The sequence below is a fragment of the Semicossyphus pulcher genome, unplaced genomic scaffold, assembly GCF_022749685.1.
Source record: "Semicossyphus pulcher isolate SPU_LCO1_2020_fin unplaced genomic scaffold, fSemPul1.0.p SCAF_11, whole genome shotgun sequence".
Lineage (NCBI taxonomy): Eukaryota > Metazoa > Chordata > Actinopteri > Labriformes > Labridae > Semicossyphus > Semicossyphus pulcher.
The window spans coordinates 26,973,598-26,991,950 of record NW_027211615.1 but is presented as its reverse complement, the minus strand read 5'-3'; the positions used below and the strand labels follow the sequence as shown (position 1 = coordinate 26,991,950).

Here is an 18,353-nt window from a genome sequence, read left to right as displayed (position 1 = left end):
GATGTCAATTTAATAGTGTATAAATAAAAAAGTAACAAGGTAAGAATTTCTATTAACTGCTAGGACACATATGTGCATATTTTTCTGATTTGTTACTGACTGACAAATGCCAAAATGTTTGATGAGTTTATTAAGTAACTTTGTGCATGTTTTTTTTATGCATGGTCAGAGTTGAGTAACGTGGTCACCTTGGCATTACACAAGCCTGGTGTTAGATGTTAGATAAGTTCTCTGTTCTGTAACTTAGCCAACTGAGCTAGCCCTCGGTGTGGAGAAGAGGTGTGTCGGTGCTGCTGTGGATTCAATGGTCTCCTCGTCCAGGGTCCGTCTGATTTGGCGTCATTTTGTAAATAATAGAATGGGAGACATGGCTTCTAAAGCCCAGATGCCGACTCCAGAGACTGCCCTACCCGGCCGGACTGATAGCAGCATCAAAGTCTCCGGTAAGACTGGCTGAGCCAGGGATAGCGTTAGCATGTTAGCGTTAGCTTCCGTAGCAAGATCATGTAACATGACACAACCAAGTTAAATAACAACCCGATATCATTAGCTTGGTGGTTTATTTGAGGCTCTTGTTGTCTTTAGCTAGCGTTCGCTGTATTTCGTTGCTTACATGAGACGGAATATTCAGTTACGAAGTCGTACATAAGTTTTAAAGAAACGTCGATATAGCCACTAGCACCTGCTGTTGCTATCTTCACTGATGTGCTACTATCGCGCATGCGCATGTCTAAATATTGACAAATTCACAGCCTGCAGCAGACGCGGATGTTGTGGTGCATAATATCCGTGTCAGAGTCTGACAAAAATCTTAAAATGAACAGAATATTTTAAAGTCATTGATTTTCTTCTTTTAACGCCTTTAATTCACATCTCCGCTCTCTCTACCACAGCATCTGCCTACCCGACATTAATTACTATAGTCTCGTAGCCATTTGATCCTATGTTATCTGTCATTACACAAAGACGTCACAAAGAAATAGTTAGGCTACTACAGTCAGAGGGCCTTTATGTCATTCAAATTACCAATATACATTTTAGAGTTTAGTTTCTTGCTCCAAAATGGTGTTGAAGTGTTTTTTTTACATCCTTGTTAGAATGACACATAATGAAGCAACAATACGTAATGTTTTATTTTTGGAATCTTGCTTTTATCAGTCATATTAGAGCTTTTCTTTTTACAAGTTTAAGTGAAATCAGTCAATTCCAGCTGCAGATTTTTAGAACACAAACAAATATAGACGTGCTGCAAGAGTTTGACTCATGGAATTATTGAAGGCCTGTTTTGTAGGCTTGTGCATCACTTTTTTAGGGTCCCCTGCAAACCTTTTCCATTGTCGTTTGGCTACGTGCATTGAAAAATATTTGCTTTAGATGAACACTGTTTTTCCAAGGACAGACTGGTTTAAGGGGGGTACCAACTCAGTGGATGGTCGGTCAGAACAGATGAGTGAAGGCAGGGAGTTCCAGTCAGATTATTTATTGTTTAACTGGTTTTCTGATGAAAGAAAGGAGTAACAAAGGACATTTTACAATACATTATAGTACCCAAACCATAAATTATTATTATAACATAAAAGTAATTCATCTTCATCACTATTAAAGTATAAATCTAGCATTAAATGATCAATTACTAACACAGGAACTAAATAAACCTCACAAATAAAGCATAAACTGCATAGGATACTTCAAACACATTTTAAGGAAACTTGCATATCAAACACAAACCTGAGGTGAGGGGGCATCCACATGCAGCCAGCCAGTTCCATTGTTCCCAAAGAGCTTGTCACAGGTGAGCTGGCTTCCCTCATTAGTTTTGAAGCTCCGCCCATTCAGGAAGTGGAGAGACAGGTAAAGGAGAGTCAGAGGAGAAGGAGGGGATTTTCCACATGCTTTGCATTGTTTTGCAACGCTGGCACAGTTGTTTCCTTTAGTTTAGTGTGTTGAGTTCTCAGGTCCACCCTAGTATTTGCTGTGAAATATCTGCTTTTATTGTCTGTTGTGAAGCACTCCATCACCTGTATTGAAAAGTTCTATACAAATAAAGTATTATTATAAATCTTGGTACGGAAAAGTTATGAATAGTTACATAAATCTGTCAGGATCAATATTCAAAGCAACAATGAAGTGCATGACAGTGGTGCAATATATTTTTACACATGTCTAACAAACATTTTTAAGGATCTTAATTCAGTAATTATCCATACCTCTGTTGATGTATTTATCTATTCTTAATGGTAACTGTCACTCTTATATGTAAATTGAGTTTTCTGTGTGTTTAAACCAACCGACAGCAGCACTAAGTTGGCTTTCGGGGCAGTTGGCACCAACCTGCCCCCTCTTCAGTACAAGTGGGGGCGCTGAGTCTTGGCACATGATGAATAGATCTGCACTGGCACTGAACAAAAGACACAAGACACACACACACACACACACACACACTGGCCAACCTTTAACATTAAACTGAAACATGACAGTATGAAGAAGGTTGTTCAGAGATGTTTTGACTCGATATTTGAGTTCAGTTTTACAGAAGTACTGAGTTAAATGTTTGAGTGATTGTAAATCTGTATTTTAGATTTAAATGGGAAGAATTTATCCAAAGTGTGTTTTGTATTTTACGTGAGGGGGTTGGACGGGGAAAGGAGGATGTAGGAGTGGAAGGGTTAGGAGGGCGTGGGTCCATTTCAAAAAGACTATTGGTAAAGATGGATGCTGGATGGATGGATGGATGGATGGATGGATGGATGGATGGAGGGGTTCAGACGGAGCGGCAGACACTCTGGAGCATCGCCAAAGCTTCTCGGGAACGCTGCCCAAAATCCAGAGAGACGGAAAAAGAGCGAGGGAGCAGAGAGGGAAGGAAAAGCCATGCCTGCAGTGGAGAGACTTGGCAGGGCTTCCCCTCCTTTGTCTGTCTGGCTCAGGGCTGCAGCGCCAGAGGAAATCAAGAGATGTCCAGGCGTGGTGGTGGAGGTGGTGGTGGAGGTGGTGCTGGTTTATTGGGACAAGCTCTGCCTCGGATCCGAAAACAAGGGAGGAAAAGTTCTTTCAAACGGCTGAAAACTCGGCGTCTGAAAAGGCTTTGGGAACCAAAAAACAAAACAAGCGGTCTTCTCTTTTTGAGCGATATTCGCCATTGGAGTAATTGGACCTCAGCGTGTTTTCGGAGACAAATTCGACCTTTATACTTGGATAAGTCGACCTGTAATTTTAATTGCATTCATTTGTTGTTTTCGGAGAGTCAGACAGCGTCTCTGAACTGGACGAGGACGGACATCAGAGAGTCTAATAGCAGCCAGATGAAGGCCAACTCAGCGCAGGGCAAGAGGTTTGTGTGTTGCTTGACTACATGGAGTATTCTTTAAGTGTTTTGGGAAAGTGTTTTGTTTATTAATCTTGATATACAAGTTAAAAATGCTGAGAATTGTCTGGTATGTGCCTTTGTTTATGTGATGAGTTGTTTGGTCTGGAAAGTGACCCTGAGGATGTGAAGCAGGCCGAGCCAGGCCAGAGGACCTGCGTGAAGACCAGAGCATTGGTCTCCATGTTGTTTGATCTCTTGAATGTCTTTAAGCAGGTCACTTGGCTGCTGCTGAGTTGGAGCCATTTGGATTCAAGATGCAGAACTGGGATGATAGATGATTGTGTGTTTAAACGTTGACAAAACAATCTCATTTTATGTTCCATAAACGTTCTGGAGCTTTTAATCGCATCACATGATCTCAAAAAGAGTTTGCCCAGTTGTCTTTGAAGTGTAGGTGATTTTACTTTAAAAGCAGTATTTGGCTGCCCTCTTAAGTTGAAACATCATTGTTGTTTCACCCAAGACCACACCCAGGTTAAACATTCATAATTAATAGAAGACAGATTCAATTAAAGGGTTTATTTTATGTTTTATGTGCAGCACATTATATTTATTTGGTGTTAAGTTCATCTTCCACATTGGCTAAAAAGTTGAGATATAAACTTTTCTTAACTTGGAAACAGCAAGTTGACAAAACAGTCCGACCAGAAGGTGTTTGTAGTTTATAGATGAATATATCATAAATAAAGTGACCAAAGAATCAATTGATATTTGATGTTTGATGAGGTTGGTGCAAACAAAGTTAAAATTGGATTTGGTATAGTTTGCTGTCTTTTAGTTATGTAACTTTGTGAAGAGTCTGGATGTTTGACCAAGATCATAAATGTGAAATCACCAAGGTGTCCAAGGTGCTTTCCTTAAATCGCTTGTTTTATCCACCTAACAGTCATATACACAACAAAGAGAAAAAAGCATCTGTTCCATTAGAGAAGCTGGAACGAGCCAGTGTTTGGCTTTTGGGTTGAAACACTTTCCTCCCATCTAATACTTAATTATTGAGATTTCAGCTCTTTTTTAACCAATGCTTTGTTCACCTTTACATTTCCACTGTCCCAACTTCAGCCCCAGTGGCATACAAACATGGTGTTGTAGGTGTTAAAAGAGTAGGTTTCCGTTTTAAAATGTGTCTTATTTGCCACTTAAATGTAGTAACAGCTGAAACATGTAATAATCAATACATTTTTTTCATGCCAAATCAGGCTGATTGGTATCAGAGGTGTTATTAAGTTTGATCTCGTAGCTCCTGGTTGGGGTCAGAGGTAAACAGTTAAGTCCTATTCTGATGTTTCCTGGTTTTTATTGGTCCTAGTGGACATTTATCCTCTGCCTTTTAATGAAGAAGTTAATGTCACCTTCTCCAGTGCAGATGTGTTCAGACATCCAGCAGCTGCTCTGTTAATTAGCAGGTGTTCTTGTTGCTGTAAATCATTTTTATTGCAGTATGTTGTGGTGGAAAGTGTCATTTTCACAGAATATTTGGAGGCTGATGAATATCAGGAGAGATATTATGCTAATTGGTATCAAGTCTGTTTATAAAACATTAAGTTGTTTCTTGGCACCATAAAGTGTTTGCTAAAAACAGCAGCTCAGTGGAAGCCAAAAAACAAAAAACCTTTTGGTCGTCTGTTTTGATTCTTTCCAGCTGAAGTCCCTGTAACAGTTTGTTCACTGAGCTGCAGCTGGTGAATCTAAAGTGTTTTTAAGTGGACATACTCATTTCTTTGTCTTCATTATGTAGCACAGAGGCAGAGAAAAAGTAGAAGTGGAAAACGATTAATTATAGTGTTGTGACCGAATAAAAGACAATTGACCTTTTCAATAATTATAATTTTGATGACAAACCAATCCAGACAGTCATTTATTCAGTGAAAAATACCAACCATTAGCTTAACACGGCTTCTGCTTCTTTCTTTGATACTGTAAATTTAACAGTTTTGAATACCAACAAGAACACAAAATGTAGTTTTAAGACGTGGTGAAATAGCATGGAATCATTAGAGCTGTTGTTTTCATTGCTAAACAACCACCATGGTGGGTGAAAATCTGTTTTACTATCACTTTATTCTCCTGAACGAGCTGCAAGTTACGTTAGCTTACGTTTGCGGACTTCCTTCATCACTGTCTGATGTATTCAGAAGTGTTTCCAGAATTTCTCAGGGTTATACTTTGTTTGAAACATTTGGGATATTGTTAGTAAACAACTCTTCAAAATATACTTTACTTTATTTCTTTATGTCAGACATATAGGTCCATGTCAGCATTAAAAACACAATACACAAAAGACAAAGATAACAACAGAGGGATAAAGACTGGAATAAAATCATTACAGTTTCTGTGTTGATGTGGACAAAGGTCCAAATCAAACATCAGTCTAGTCTATGTTAGACATTTTTATAAATTGTTACCTGTTATACATTTTAAAGTAACAATCTCTAAGATTTCAATTTTTGTGCTCTTGAGCGCCTCTCATTGGCGGTAATGGGTAAATGTGAGAGCATTCTTCCCTATTTCACAAGATGTCTATGGCTGGCTACCTTTGTCATGGTTCTAGGAGAACTCTTGATTTTCCTCGCTTTCCTTTTTAGACTGTTTGCTTCATCTGAGCGTCGAGTTTGTTTGTTCTTCTTTGGATTTTCACTTCTTGTTGAAGTTGTATCTGTAGTCATCCATCTTTTCTTTGTTTGTTCAGTCCAACTAGATTACCGTTTCCTCGCAATGCTTACAGAAACCGAAACAGCAGCCGCTTAGCTCCGCCTACCCTCTCTGACAGACCAACCACTGCTGGGTGATGGAAAACTCATCACTAACTGGGCGCCACTTGTGATTTTTTGCCACGAATGTCGCCACCGACACCCAGTCCATAAAAATATGATATACTGCAAACACAAAGGCTTTCATCAGTGGGCCATAAGCTCAATCACAATTGTGTTACCTCATTCGGTGAAAGATAGAGACTTAACAGACATTTATTTACATGAAAATCTTTGAGATTATACCTTTAAAGACATGACTTTGGACTCTGTTAAAAACAGTCAAGTCATTGTGAAGTATTATAAAAGAGTTGACTGAGACATCAATTATTATCTTTATAAAAATGGAAATAATAACAGTCTCAACCTGCTGTTGATCACCAGATCCACAAATTGAATCTTCCATGGTGGGGCAGAACTTTTACTTGTGACAGATTATTTATATTCCACAGATGAGGTGAAATCAGGTGAAGCTTGTGTTGTGAACCTCACATCTCCTCCACCTGTTAAACGACTCACTGTGCAGTGTTATCAGGGTTCAGGCCGACGCTCCTCCATCCATCTACCTTTGTCACAGCCGTTACAAAGACACACAGAGGGACCCCAGTGAATGAATGTCTGTTTGTGTGTGATCCCATCAGCAGAGCTCTTTGTTGTTTACACAGTGGCCCCATAACCTTGACGGGCGTTTAGGGGAGACTGTGAGAGACATAACAGATGAGGTAGACCTATTGATCAACAGAGAAAGAGGAAGAGAGAGAGAGGGATAAAAACCTGGAGGGAAAGAGAGGCTTAGTCTGAGCGGTTTGCAGTGTTGTCACTTAGATATTCATCGTTAAATCTGTTGTATCAGAAAACACAAGCATTAACGTAGTAATGAAACCAGTGGTCGTTAATTGAGCATCCTGTTGTTTCGCCTTGCAACGGTCGACATCGTATTGACTGACATCTTGTTTGTTATACTCTTTGGCTTTTAAGTCACTTATTGTTAAATTGCTAAAATCATCACTATTTGTCTTAAAACTTAACCTAGTATCATGGATAACGTTAGCTGGGAAAGTTGTTTGGCAAGCTAGCCAAGAAACATAAGCACTGAGATATGCTAGCTACAACGTAAACTAGCAAGCAAGCATGGGTTAGACTAAGGTTAGCTAGCTGTTACTCGGCTAAGCTGTATGGATCTGGTGTTAGTTGCGATAGCCAAACTACCAGACAATCAGACCCCTCTGGATGAATAAGCTAAAGTCATCAACTGTCTATAAGTATTTTGCTACCATGGCTATCTTGTGCGCATTAGCCAGCAAGCTAACAAACCACACGAAGGTCTCTCATGGATTGTAAGCCTCAGATCTTTTTCTGATTGACACCAAAAGTGATCTTAAAGGAGAATTAATATTGGACTTACATTTTTTTAATTTGTTTAACAAAAGAATTACTGTTTCCCTGTTTATTCTGGATGTAAATAAACACAGTTAGCTGTTTGCTAACTTGCTAACCTTAACTTTAGCTACTTTGTGACTTGATAATGTGAGTTTCCTGCCTCCCAAAAATACGTGTGATGCATTAAATATCCTACAAAATAAAATTGGTATAATTTTCATACCAACTTGATCCATAATGTAACTATTAGCCATCATTGGTGTAATGTGGGAGATACATTTGTTTTAAAGTCTTCCTTCTATGCGTCTCCTTCTTGAGTTGTCAGGCTCAGTCAGTCTCTCTAGTGGGCTGAACTGACTCAGATTCAGTTTTTACTTAAACTTATTTACAATGCAAACTTTCATCTCTATTCATGCAGTGCTAAAGTGCTAGCTAGAAGCCTACCTGTAGCTTTAGTTTAAACATTAAACACACCATTTGATGTCCTTTTACAAGGGTGCTTAGATAAATGAATGAACACACTATGTGGTATCGTATAATACATGTATTGATGTTAATAAAAGCCTATACACATGATGCAGTAAACAACATCTCCCCTCATGTATTAAATATAACTAATCCTGTGCACCACACATTAGCATCAATATTTTCCGCAGCACAAACTTACAGTAGAGGACGTGTGCTTGCAAAAAGCCATTACTTACAATATATATTTATGTACCCAGCAATTTTACAGATCCCATGTCTGAAAGGGTCTAATCAGTCCACGTCTTCTAAGTGCAATGTGCATTAAGTACTATTTCCTGCACCCCGCCGTCCTACATCATACACAGGCAGACACACTTACTCTACTAATGGCTCAGAGTGATCGATCCAGTCAAAACCTCATAGACACACACACACACACAAAACACACACACGCACAAACATGCAGCCTGTGGTGACGTATTAACCTCAACCACCACTTTAATTACACACACAGATGTCAATCAGGAGCTTCAGAGGTTTGTGAAAGGCGAAGTTAAAGACCCTTTTAAAATATCAAAGGTGTAGGGCAGGCTATAATTCAGCATTTTTATTGCGTGCACCGTGTCACCAGGAAAATAAAACCCTCTAAGCAGGGATTCCCACTGTTTTCTAACTAACACTAACATTAATCTTCAAGGGGAAGAGGAAATGTGGCGACATGGAGTGTTTACTTTTAGTGGTTACACCTGCAGCGCTCATAGGGCCTGAGGTTGTGTGTGCCGACAGGAAGTAGGAAGCAATGAGCTTTAGCTTCCAAAGTTACTGTCACCGAGCTGATCACGCTGATTACATTTGAGCACTGTTAGAAATGACAGATGACACACGGTAAACTTACCCACAAGTTTATTTGTACGTATTTTTTAAGGAAACGTGTCACTCCAACTGAACTAGCTCTACTTTTTCATGCAGGTGTCAGAGTCGATGAACCAAGCGTGATTAAAGTAGGAGAGGGGTTTTGTTTTGTAACAGGAAAATAGACTTAAAAGTCCCAAATAAAAACACGCTGCATCTATCTGGCATAAGTTCCTGTATTTTTTTTAAATCGCAAAAAATATCGCAGAACAAAAAGTTATCGCAATGTCACTTTTTTCTAATATCGTGCAGCCTTACTCATAGTTTCACATACCTAGTTTTATTTTATTACACATCCATGTCATTAATCCACCCTTTACTTTGTATACTCGGCCCTGTAATTAGGGCTGAACCATTTTGAAAAAACATCTAATTGCGGTTTTTATGTCATTATTCTCCTTGTCAGTGATTATGGTGTGATTTTTGCAGGAATCTGTACGAAGCGAAGACATTTGATACTTTCATCTGTGTATGATGTGTAGGCCAGAGCATCTCTGCAAAACACAATATTTAAATTAAAATGGTATTAGTATAAGGGCTGCACGGTAGCCCAGTGGTTAGCGCTGTCGCCTCACAGCTAGAAGGTTCCTAGTTCGAACTCGGGTCTGGACGACGTGGGCCTCGCACTGAAACGTATTCACTCTTTCTTGCCTGTATTTTCACCTGATCTTTGAGGCCCAGGCCCAAGCTTTTATATGTTTGTGACGACCAAAATGCAGAGCTTTTTTTTTTAATGACCAAATGAACTGGCTTTTAATTGACTATTAGTTTTTGTTTGAGGAAATGTGGCAATTCATTTTCAGAAAATGACTCGTAGGCAGTCTGAAAACACACGAACCAGTCGGAGAAAGAACACCAACATCGGCACCTTTACAACGTTCCAATCACCAGCTGGGCATATTTTACATTATAAATACTTGGATTAATACTGACAAGCTAAAGTTATATTTTGAATTCATCTTAATGCACTGAACAATTTCCTTTTTTGCATAGCGGCCCGCACAACCTTCATGAAGCTCAAACACTTCAGTCCTGCATCCCTTCAACAGCAACCTTGACTATTGTGTCTGAAGCCCATTGAAGCGCTCTGTTTCTCTAACAAACTCTTAATTTATTCATAACTCGATGATGTTAACAAGTACACGGCTTCCTTGAGATGTCCCGCGTGTTGTGAGGCGTGCGCAGAAGGCTGTCAGCAGCAGAACAATAAGCACAACGCTGATGGTCGTGATGATGGGCAGTCATAAAAACCATGATGGCAATCAGAGGAGCTGCTTGAGAGGCTCAGAGAGAGAGAGAGAGAGAGAGAGAGAGAGAGAGAAAGAGGGGGAGAGAAAGCAGGGGGAAATAAATGGAAAGGAGAGACATGGGTGGAGGGGGGAGATGTAAAAGGAGGAAGATAAGAAAAGGGGGGAGCAAGAGGAGGATGAAGAACCAGGCAATCAGAGAAGGAGAGACGCAGGAGGAGAAGAGGGTGGGGGGAGGTTACTTTGTAGATTTAATTGCAAAGCAGTTGAGGCAATCTTTTCTATGTGTGTGTGTGTGTGTGTGTGTGTGTGTGTGTGTGTGTGTGTGTGTGTGTGGAGACTCTCCAATATCCCCCAGCCAGACATTAGCTGCACTGTTTCATTCATCACTGTCAGGTCTGGAGCTCCAGGGTGGAGGAGAAAGGGGGGATTCCTGGACGTTCAGGCCCGGGTTGGAGCTTCCTTGCAGGGCAGGGCAGCGATGTGGGGTCCAGGTTTGGGCAAATTTCCAGCAAGTAGGGAGAAAGACAGAAGCAGGAAGTCAATGATATCTCTGACGTTGATTATAAAGATGTTTTGTTGTATGGTAGTTATAATGTGATTTTAATAGTGTGAATCAAATCAGATCGATATTTTAGCCCTACCTGCAATGGCGGTGGGTCGATCTAAATTTCGGGAACTATTGTTTAGATTGTCATAAAATTTGGTACAACCTTTCATCACTCCCAGACGATGAATCCTACTAAATTTTACTCCATGAGGTTGACAATTGGCGGTTCAGAGTATCTTGACAACTTATGGTTGGATTGTAGTGAATTTCTTTTGTAGTGAGACGTTCGAGGCCTCTTGGCGATACATTTGCATGACCATGAAATACCAGACTACCATGATGTTTTTGTTTTCTAAGTAAAATGTCTTGGCAACTAAAAAATGTCTCTTTATTAGTGGTTTGTAATAACTTTCATTGAGTTTTTATCGAGTGCTATCATCAGATAAATATTTCACTTTGTTCACTACTGTCCAACCAGGGCAGCTGTGGCTCAGAGGTAGAGGGGGACGTCCTCCAATCAGAAGGTCGGCATTTAGATCCGTCCATCTATACCGCTTATCCTGTTCAGGGTTGCCGGGGACCTGGAGCCTCTCCCAGCTCTCATTGGGCGAGAGGCGGGGTTTCACCTGGACTGATCAGCAGTCAATCACAGGGCTGACACATAAGTGCCCGATCAGACAGAACGCGTTTTAGAAGCTGGGGGCTTTTTTGTCATTGTTTTCAGTGAGAGGCTTTTTGCGCGCCGCTCTGTGTGCCTCGTGTTTTTGAGGAAACGTTTTTTCTCATTGTCCAATCGGATGAAAGGCGAGGCGGGCCTTCTGTCAGTTTACAATAATAGCGGTTAGGTTAATGACAGCTATGATTCGGTGGTTGCCTTAACAGTAGAAAAAAAGGCCTTTTAACCGTAGGCTTCAACAAAAAAGGCAGTGCGGTGAGCCTTGCGTTTTACAGCCTGCAAATCGGCTCTGTCTGATCGGGCCCAAAGGCCTTTTTTTCCGCCTCTAGCTCCGCCGTCATGCAGCCTTTGCCATTTTACATTGGACCAAGCAACGCCAGCGTAACACCGCCCCAGTGTGTGTTTTTACTCAGCTTTCCAGTGTTGCTGAAGCAAAACGTGTGCATGCTTCAAATATACACACGCAGACGCCGCTTCGCCTCTGTTACACCTCTGTTACAACCTCAGAGGTGGAACGACTTCGCCCCACCATTCTGCCTCCGTGCGTTTTACATAGAAGATGGAACGTAACAGGCGTTATAATCCCGCCTTGAACTGCCGGTGTATAAGGGTCTATAGAGACAGACAACCTTTCAACCTAACGAGCATGTCAAGGAGAAAACCCACGCGCGCACGGGGAGAACATGCAAACTCGACACAGAAGGGCCCCCTACGTCCAAACCAGGATGCGAACCAGGAACCTTCTGGCTCACCGTTTAGATCCTGCATGTCTAAAATACTGATCTCCAAAGTGCTCCCAAAGGCACGGCCTATGGTGTGTAAACATGTGTGAAGGATTAGTTTATCAGTTGCACTTTAATTGCTGAAGGGGCGCTGGATTAGCTCTGCAGTTAAAGCACGTGCTACATGTATAGAGGCTACAGTCCTGCATGCAGCGACCCCAGGTTCATCTCCAACCCTCGGAGTGAGCAACTTAAAGATGCTACTCAAGGAAATTTGCCAGTTACCATTTACAGGACCTGTTTCAGTCGTCTGTGTCGCACACCTGATCGAACAGACAGTTTTACTCGTCCTATATTTTATGTGCAACTTAAAGCTTATTTAGAAAACTCTTGTCATTGCATATTTATCTCTCTGGTCAGCGACCTTAATGACATCCCTCCTCCTCCTGTGTCCTCTTGACTCTCAGTACGTTTCAGTTTTCGTGTTTTATACTTTGAGGTTTTTGAAATCTTTGTACGTAAACTTGTTCTTTCTGCTGCCGTAATGGTTTTCATTGTGCTTGTGGTGAACAATGGAAGAAAGAAAACAAGTGAAGAAGTAAAAAAAGATAAAACAGCCACAAAAAGACAGTGACGCAGGAGCCTGACTCTGCATTTTATCCCCATCAGTCAGCGCTGTGTGCCGGCTGACGCAAACAATGTTCCCTGGTTCATCTTTGGAGAGGCAAAATACAGTCTTTGTGCAACAATTTATCCTCTTTTATAGGCAGAAATGCAATGTCTTTAAGTGATGGAGTATAGCGACTTAATATGGCAAATAAATAAACGCAACATTTTTTAGTTTAACCTTTTATTTTGTGTTTTTTATCATCTGCGGTTTCACTCGAGGAGATTAAACCGGGATGAAGGACGTGATGAAAGGACAGGAAGGCGAAACAAGAGTGTATCGAGTGCTGATTGGCTGATTCTGGAGCAACTCTTCATGCCTCACACACACACACACACACACACACACACGCAGGCCTGAGCTGAAATAGAGCAGCACTAATGGAGAGTGTGTGTGTGTGTGCTGCAGATGTCACCATGGATAGAGGCCTGCTCTCTGATCAGGCTTATTATTGTGACAGGATTCAGGGGGCTGTGGAGGAGACTGGGAGGCACGCTGGTTACTCACACACACACACACACACACACACACACAGACGCACACAATCGCACACACACTTGTACCTAAAATGAAGTGGCTAGCTGTTTTGATGTGAAGTGTCCTGAAGTGCTTTCCAACCTCTTTCGCTGCTCTTTACCGCCAAAATAAAAGCAAATTAGTTTCCAGTACAAACAGTCAGAAACTGGCTTTATATAGTCGGTTATAAAGTACAAATTTTGCTCTCTAAACCACCTAAAACAAGACTTTTTTTCCCTGTATTTAAACAACAACATAAGTGTCAGTTGTGCAGCGTGCGAAACAGGATATTTTCACTTTTTACACGCCACATCCTCAATATTTTCGCAGCTTTTTAGTCGGCTGAAAAAGTGCGAATGCAAGGTTAAGCAATGCTGTGAAAATACAAGAATCCTTGAAGTCACATACACAAACACACACACAGACGCACACACGTGCTCTTGCATGCGACCTCACACAAGAATATGAATTCAATTAATCAACAAGAAGCGTTGTTATCATTCCCAGAGAGATAAAGGCGACCGCGAGAACCGACATTTCAAAGGAGAGCAGCGCGGAATAATTACTCTCCAGAAAAATACCTCCGTATATACAGAGTGTGTGTGTGTGTGTGTGTGTGTGTGTGTGTGCGAAGGAAAAGATAACTGTAGAATATTAATGAATGTTTTTGTGGAGGTATTCATTTTCTACCTTTCTTCCTCGTGTTTGTGAAATTACTTATCCGTCGTCGTCGCCTCGTCTGAGGTTGTTAGGGTATTTGTGCTTTTAATATATTTTACTTTATTTATGAGGCCGGCGTACGACAAAACTGTATCAGGGAGAGCTTGAAAGCTGAAGAAGAAGCTGACTGTTCCCAAAGGGATTTCAGCTCCATGGTTATAGTTTCTCTGGCACTTGTGGGAAGCGTTACGGAGACAGCAAAATAACTAATTAAGAATAAACTTGTCAGAAAAATGAACACTTGATAAGAACTAACTATAATGACCATGTTTGAGGAAAATGTATTTTTGTCGTTTATTTAGATTTTATAGTTTGACTCATGTCCCATCTGTTAACATGAAGGAGGCGGGCTTTATGACCTGTACTGCAGCCAGTCAGCAGGGGGCGACAGAGAGGGTTTTAGGGAGACAAAAGCATTTTATATTTAAGCAACATCACACGAGAGGGAGGGATATTCAGTCCAACATCACGACCTCAAGTGTGATATTACTTTTACAACAGTTATACAAGCAGCAAATAGTAGTAAACAGCAACAATCAACAACAGATTATTTTTTGTTCCACAACTTAACTGAAACTGAACTTTTGTTGCTAAGCAACACAAACATCCTCCTGCACTCTGTGTCTACAGGTTACCACAGATCAGCTGTTTTTTATTACATTTATCTGTATGTTTTAATTTATTATCAACCAGTGAAATAAGAGTCTGCTGTGTGATTCAGAGGTACCAGCTTGATCAATGTAGACATACACGGTCTGGTGTAACGTAAATTAACAGTATTCAGAACACCGGGCTGAGGCGGAGAGATACACACAAGCTGTGTCCCAATCCAGCGGCTGCAGCCTTCGGAGGCCGTATTTGAAGGCCGGTTGCGTCACAGAAGGGCGTCGAAGGCTGTCCCAATTCGAAGGCTCCTTCAGCGCCCTCCGTTACCCCGGCCGCAAAGGATCCATCGGGTGCATCCTTCGCGGCCCACCGTATCCCGAGATGCATTGCGCCCTAATTCAAATGAAATGGCAGACTTTTAAACGGCAGAGGAATACACTTTAAAATGCAACAGTTTTTGGTTTCAACTCAATCAAATAGCAAGTGTTACACATGTTTAAGAAAATGAAAGGAGCCTTGAAACAAATAATCTTTAAAATAAGAGGTTAACTTACTCAACTTTAGTTATGCTAGCTAGTTAGCCCGCTAGCTACCTGTTGCTAGGCGACAGGAGCAACGTTTGGTGGCGTAAGGGTAGACCAGAACGTCTCAGTTCAGTTCGGCTTTAACGTCTACGCAGGCTGTGAATGGAGCATCCTCTGTGGACCGCCTCCTTCGAAGGCTGCAGCCCGTGGACTGGGACACAGCTACAGTGAAAAGTTCCAGTGATGTTGTTCTGGACTGCCTCTTGTCCAATCAGATTACTTGGTCGGAACTAACTGTTGTATAATTTTGATTAAACAAATATGTTAAATAGTGCACTTTCAGATGTTTTGATTAAGTTGAATTTTGAGCTTTTGACAGAGGCAGGCTAGCTGTTTCCCTCTGCTACCAGTCTTTATGCTAAGCTAGGCTAACCACCTCCTGTTCCAAGCTCTATAGTAAATGCATACATGAGACATGAGAGTGGTATTGATAGAAAGAAAGCAAATATATCTCTTTAACTATCATTTTAGCTTCATACGTTTCTGTCAGTTCCTCCCTAAAACAGGCAATGTAAATCTTCTGACTTTTTTAAAAACCACCGTCTCTCTCTCGTTGTCCAAATCCCTTTGATCTTTTTATAGGTACCAAATCTCATACCAAACTTTTGCAACCTCTGTGTTAATGTGCTTGTATATGCAATATTTAAAGCCCAGTGAGACTGAATTACCAGACAAAATCTAATAAGTTTTCTCCATGCAGCACCAGCCGAAGTTTAACCCACAAACTCTGCAAAGGACTCTCAAAAAAATGCTCAAAAATAATATTTTAAATGTAAGTGTTCAACAGATTTACTGCAGCAGAACAGATCCAAACTCAAACTTGGATGCTGCTGCTGCTGCTTCGGTGGAAAGCTGAGCACAATGGAGTCTTTTTTCAGAGTCAAAACAAATCCTCAGAAAGCTGCAGAGCCTCGAAAAATTCTCCCTGAAGAAATTCAAATGAACCAGCAAATATCGATCAAAACATTGTGGTTTCAGCAGCTCTGATTCGGCTCTTCACAGAGAAATAAACTGTACAGGTGTGTGTCAGCAGAAATGTGTGTTCATTTCAGAGCATACTGTACAGGTTTAATCTGCATCCTCTGCCTCCGTCTTTTGTTTTATCCTTAATCATACTCTCCACGCACACACACGCACACACACGCACACACAGAGCTGTTAGACTCATTAGTATTCTGTCTGGACGTATTGTCTTTCCCCACTGACATTTACATTTAAATTGTTTATCTCTCGTTTTATGCGTGTGCGTCTGTGTGTGCGTGTGTGTGAAGCAAGTAATGAACATGCCTCCGCTGGTCCCTGAAGGCAGCCATTACGAACACACACAGAGGATGATGTGGGAGGAGGAAGGAGGAGGAGGAGGAGGAGGAGAAGTGTTTGTAGGAGAATTAAGAAGCAGGATCTTCATTTTCTTGTTATAGTCATGGAGATGTACAAGTTCTTGAAAGCTGCTGATGTTTTGTGGCGAGGCCTTGTTTATGACTTACTTTAAATTCAGTCACTTTCATGCCAAAATCATGAATTCCAGGTCGTGGGTGTTAAATTTAAAGTACCTTTTTAGTGTGTTAGAGCTGTACTTTGATGATGGGACTCCTCAACTGAAAGACCTCTCACTCAAATGTAACTACTTTTTATTATATACTGTATAATTCTTTGTTTTAAGTTAAAGTGATAATCTCAAAGATCACAGTTTCTTTCTCTTTGGCGGCACCTGTGGCGATAAACGGTAATTGCAGGAGCACACTTCCCAGATATCCAGACAGTGCTGCATGTGTGACGTCCACGGTTGGCTCCGGTTGTAACTCTTGATTTTCCTGGCTGACGGTCGCTTTCCTTTTCAGACTGTTTGCTTCATCTGAGCGTCGAGTTTGTTTCTTTTTCTTTGGATTTTCACTTCTTGTTGAAGTTGTATCTGTAGTCATCCATCTGTTCTTTGTTTGTTCAGCCATAGTAGATTACTGTTTACTCGCAACACTTGGAGAGAGCGGAAAAGCAGCCGCTTAGCTCCGCCTACCCTCTCTGGCAGACCAACCACTGCTGGCTGATGGAAAACGCGTCACTAACTGGGCGCCGCTTGGGATTGTTTCCCCAAAAGTCGCCACAGACACCCATAGGCTCAATCACCATTGTGTTACCTCATTCAGCGATAGATAGTGACTTAACAGACATTTATTTCGCTGACCGCCGTGGTCAGCCCTGCACATGGGTCTGTATATGACTGACTGACTGATTGACTGAGTGAGTGACGGTACTTTCAGAGCCATAGAGAGAGAGAGTAGCGACATTGCAATGGTGGATCATGGAGCATATTGGACCTCCACTGACGCGACTCTCCGTCTACACGGCTCTGGATACTTTGTTCGGGGAGTAGGCGGGGCTGCTCCTCAGCTGCTCGTCCGCTGTCCTCACCTACGTCCGCAGCGCGCACCTGCTATCAAACACGTTGTCATCGGCCTCATGAGGACAGTCCTTGTAACACATTGCCCACAAAAGCGCACATTGACCTGATGTGGTCAGCCACATACCTGGTTTTGACCTAGTCTTGTTTATATAGCATCTTTACAGCAATGAAAGTAGATTCAAATCAAGATGAAATAATGTCATGTATATCATCTATTGGTATGAAACATGCTAGATAAAAACGTAAATATCTTTAATGTGAATGTGAGTGTGAAAGGTTGTCTGTCTCTGTGTGTCAGCTCTGTGATTGACTGCCGATCAGTCCAGGTGTAACCCCGCCTCTCGACCAGCTGGGATAGGGTCCAGCCCCCCTGAACAGGATAAGCAGTATAGATAATGGATGGATGGATGAAAGCTCTTGTTATGAACTATTAGTTACATCTATTAGAAACTTGCCAGTATGACTGTAAGGAACTGAAGCTAAGTGGTTGTGAGTCATTTCCTCCCCAACAACACCAAAGCAGGATGGGAAACGGCTGCAGCGCTCCAAGATGTTCTGCCAGTTTGTCTCCGTCTTCCTGCAAAAATAAAAAGCTTCTCATGTAATCAGACAAACAAAAGTGACTCACAGAGAGTCAGATGATGTTTGTGTGCAGGATTCAATAATCTGAGTGCAGTAAATATACGACACTGAATCTATACTGCGAGTAAAGATGGAGTCGGCCTCACTAAACCAGGCTTTACTGTGTGTTAGACGGCTGCTGATTGGTTGGCTGTCTCCATCTGGC

The 18,353-nt window shown here is 41.5% G+C and overlaps 1 protein-coding gene across 2 annotated transcripts in view; it reads left to right on the top strand.

The window, feature by feature from the left end:
* Positions 1-258: 258 nt before the first annotated feature.
* The window catches only part of msraa (methionine sulfoxide reductase Aa), a 38,756-nt gene continuing 20,661 nt past the window's right edge, over positions 259-18,353 (top strand). Inside the window, exon 1 of one of the 2 annotated variants that reach the window (XM_069656273.1) lies at positions 259-443. In XM_069656273.1, coding sequence (XP_069512374.1) covers positions 305-443 — 139 coding nt within the window. In that variant the 5' untranslated portion in view covers positions 259-304. Of the gene's footprint in view, positions 444-2,991; positions 3,332-18,353 lie in introns of those variants that run through there. The other variant, XM_069656282.1, reaches the window with a different exon arrangement.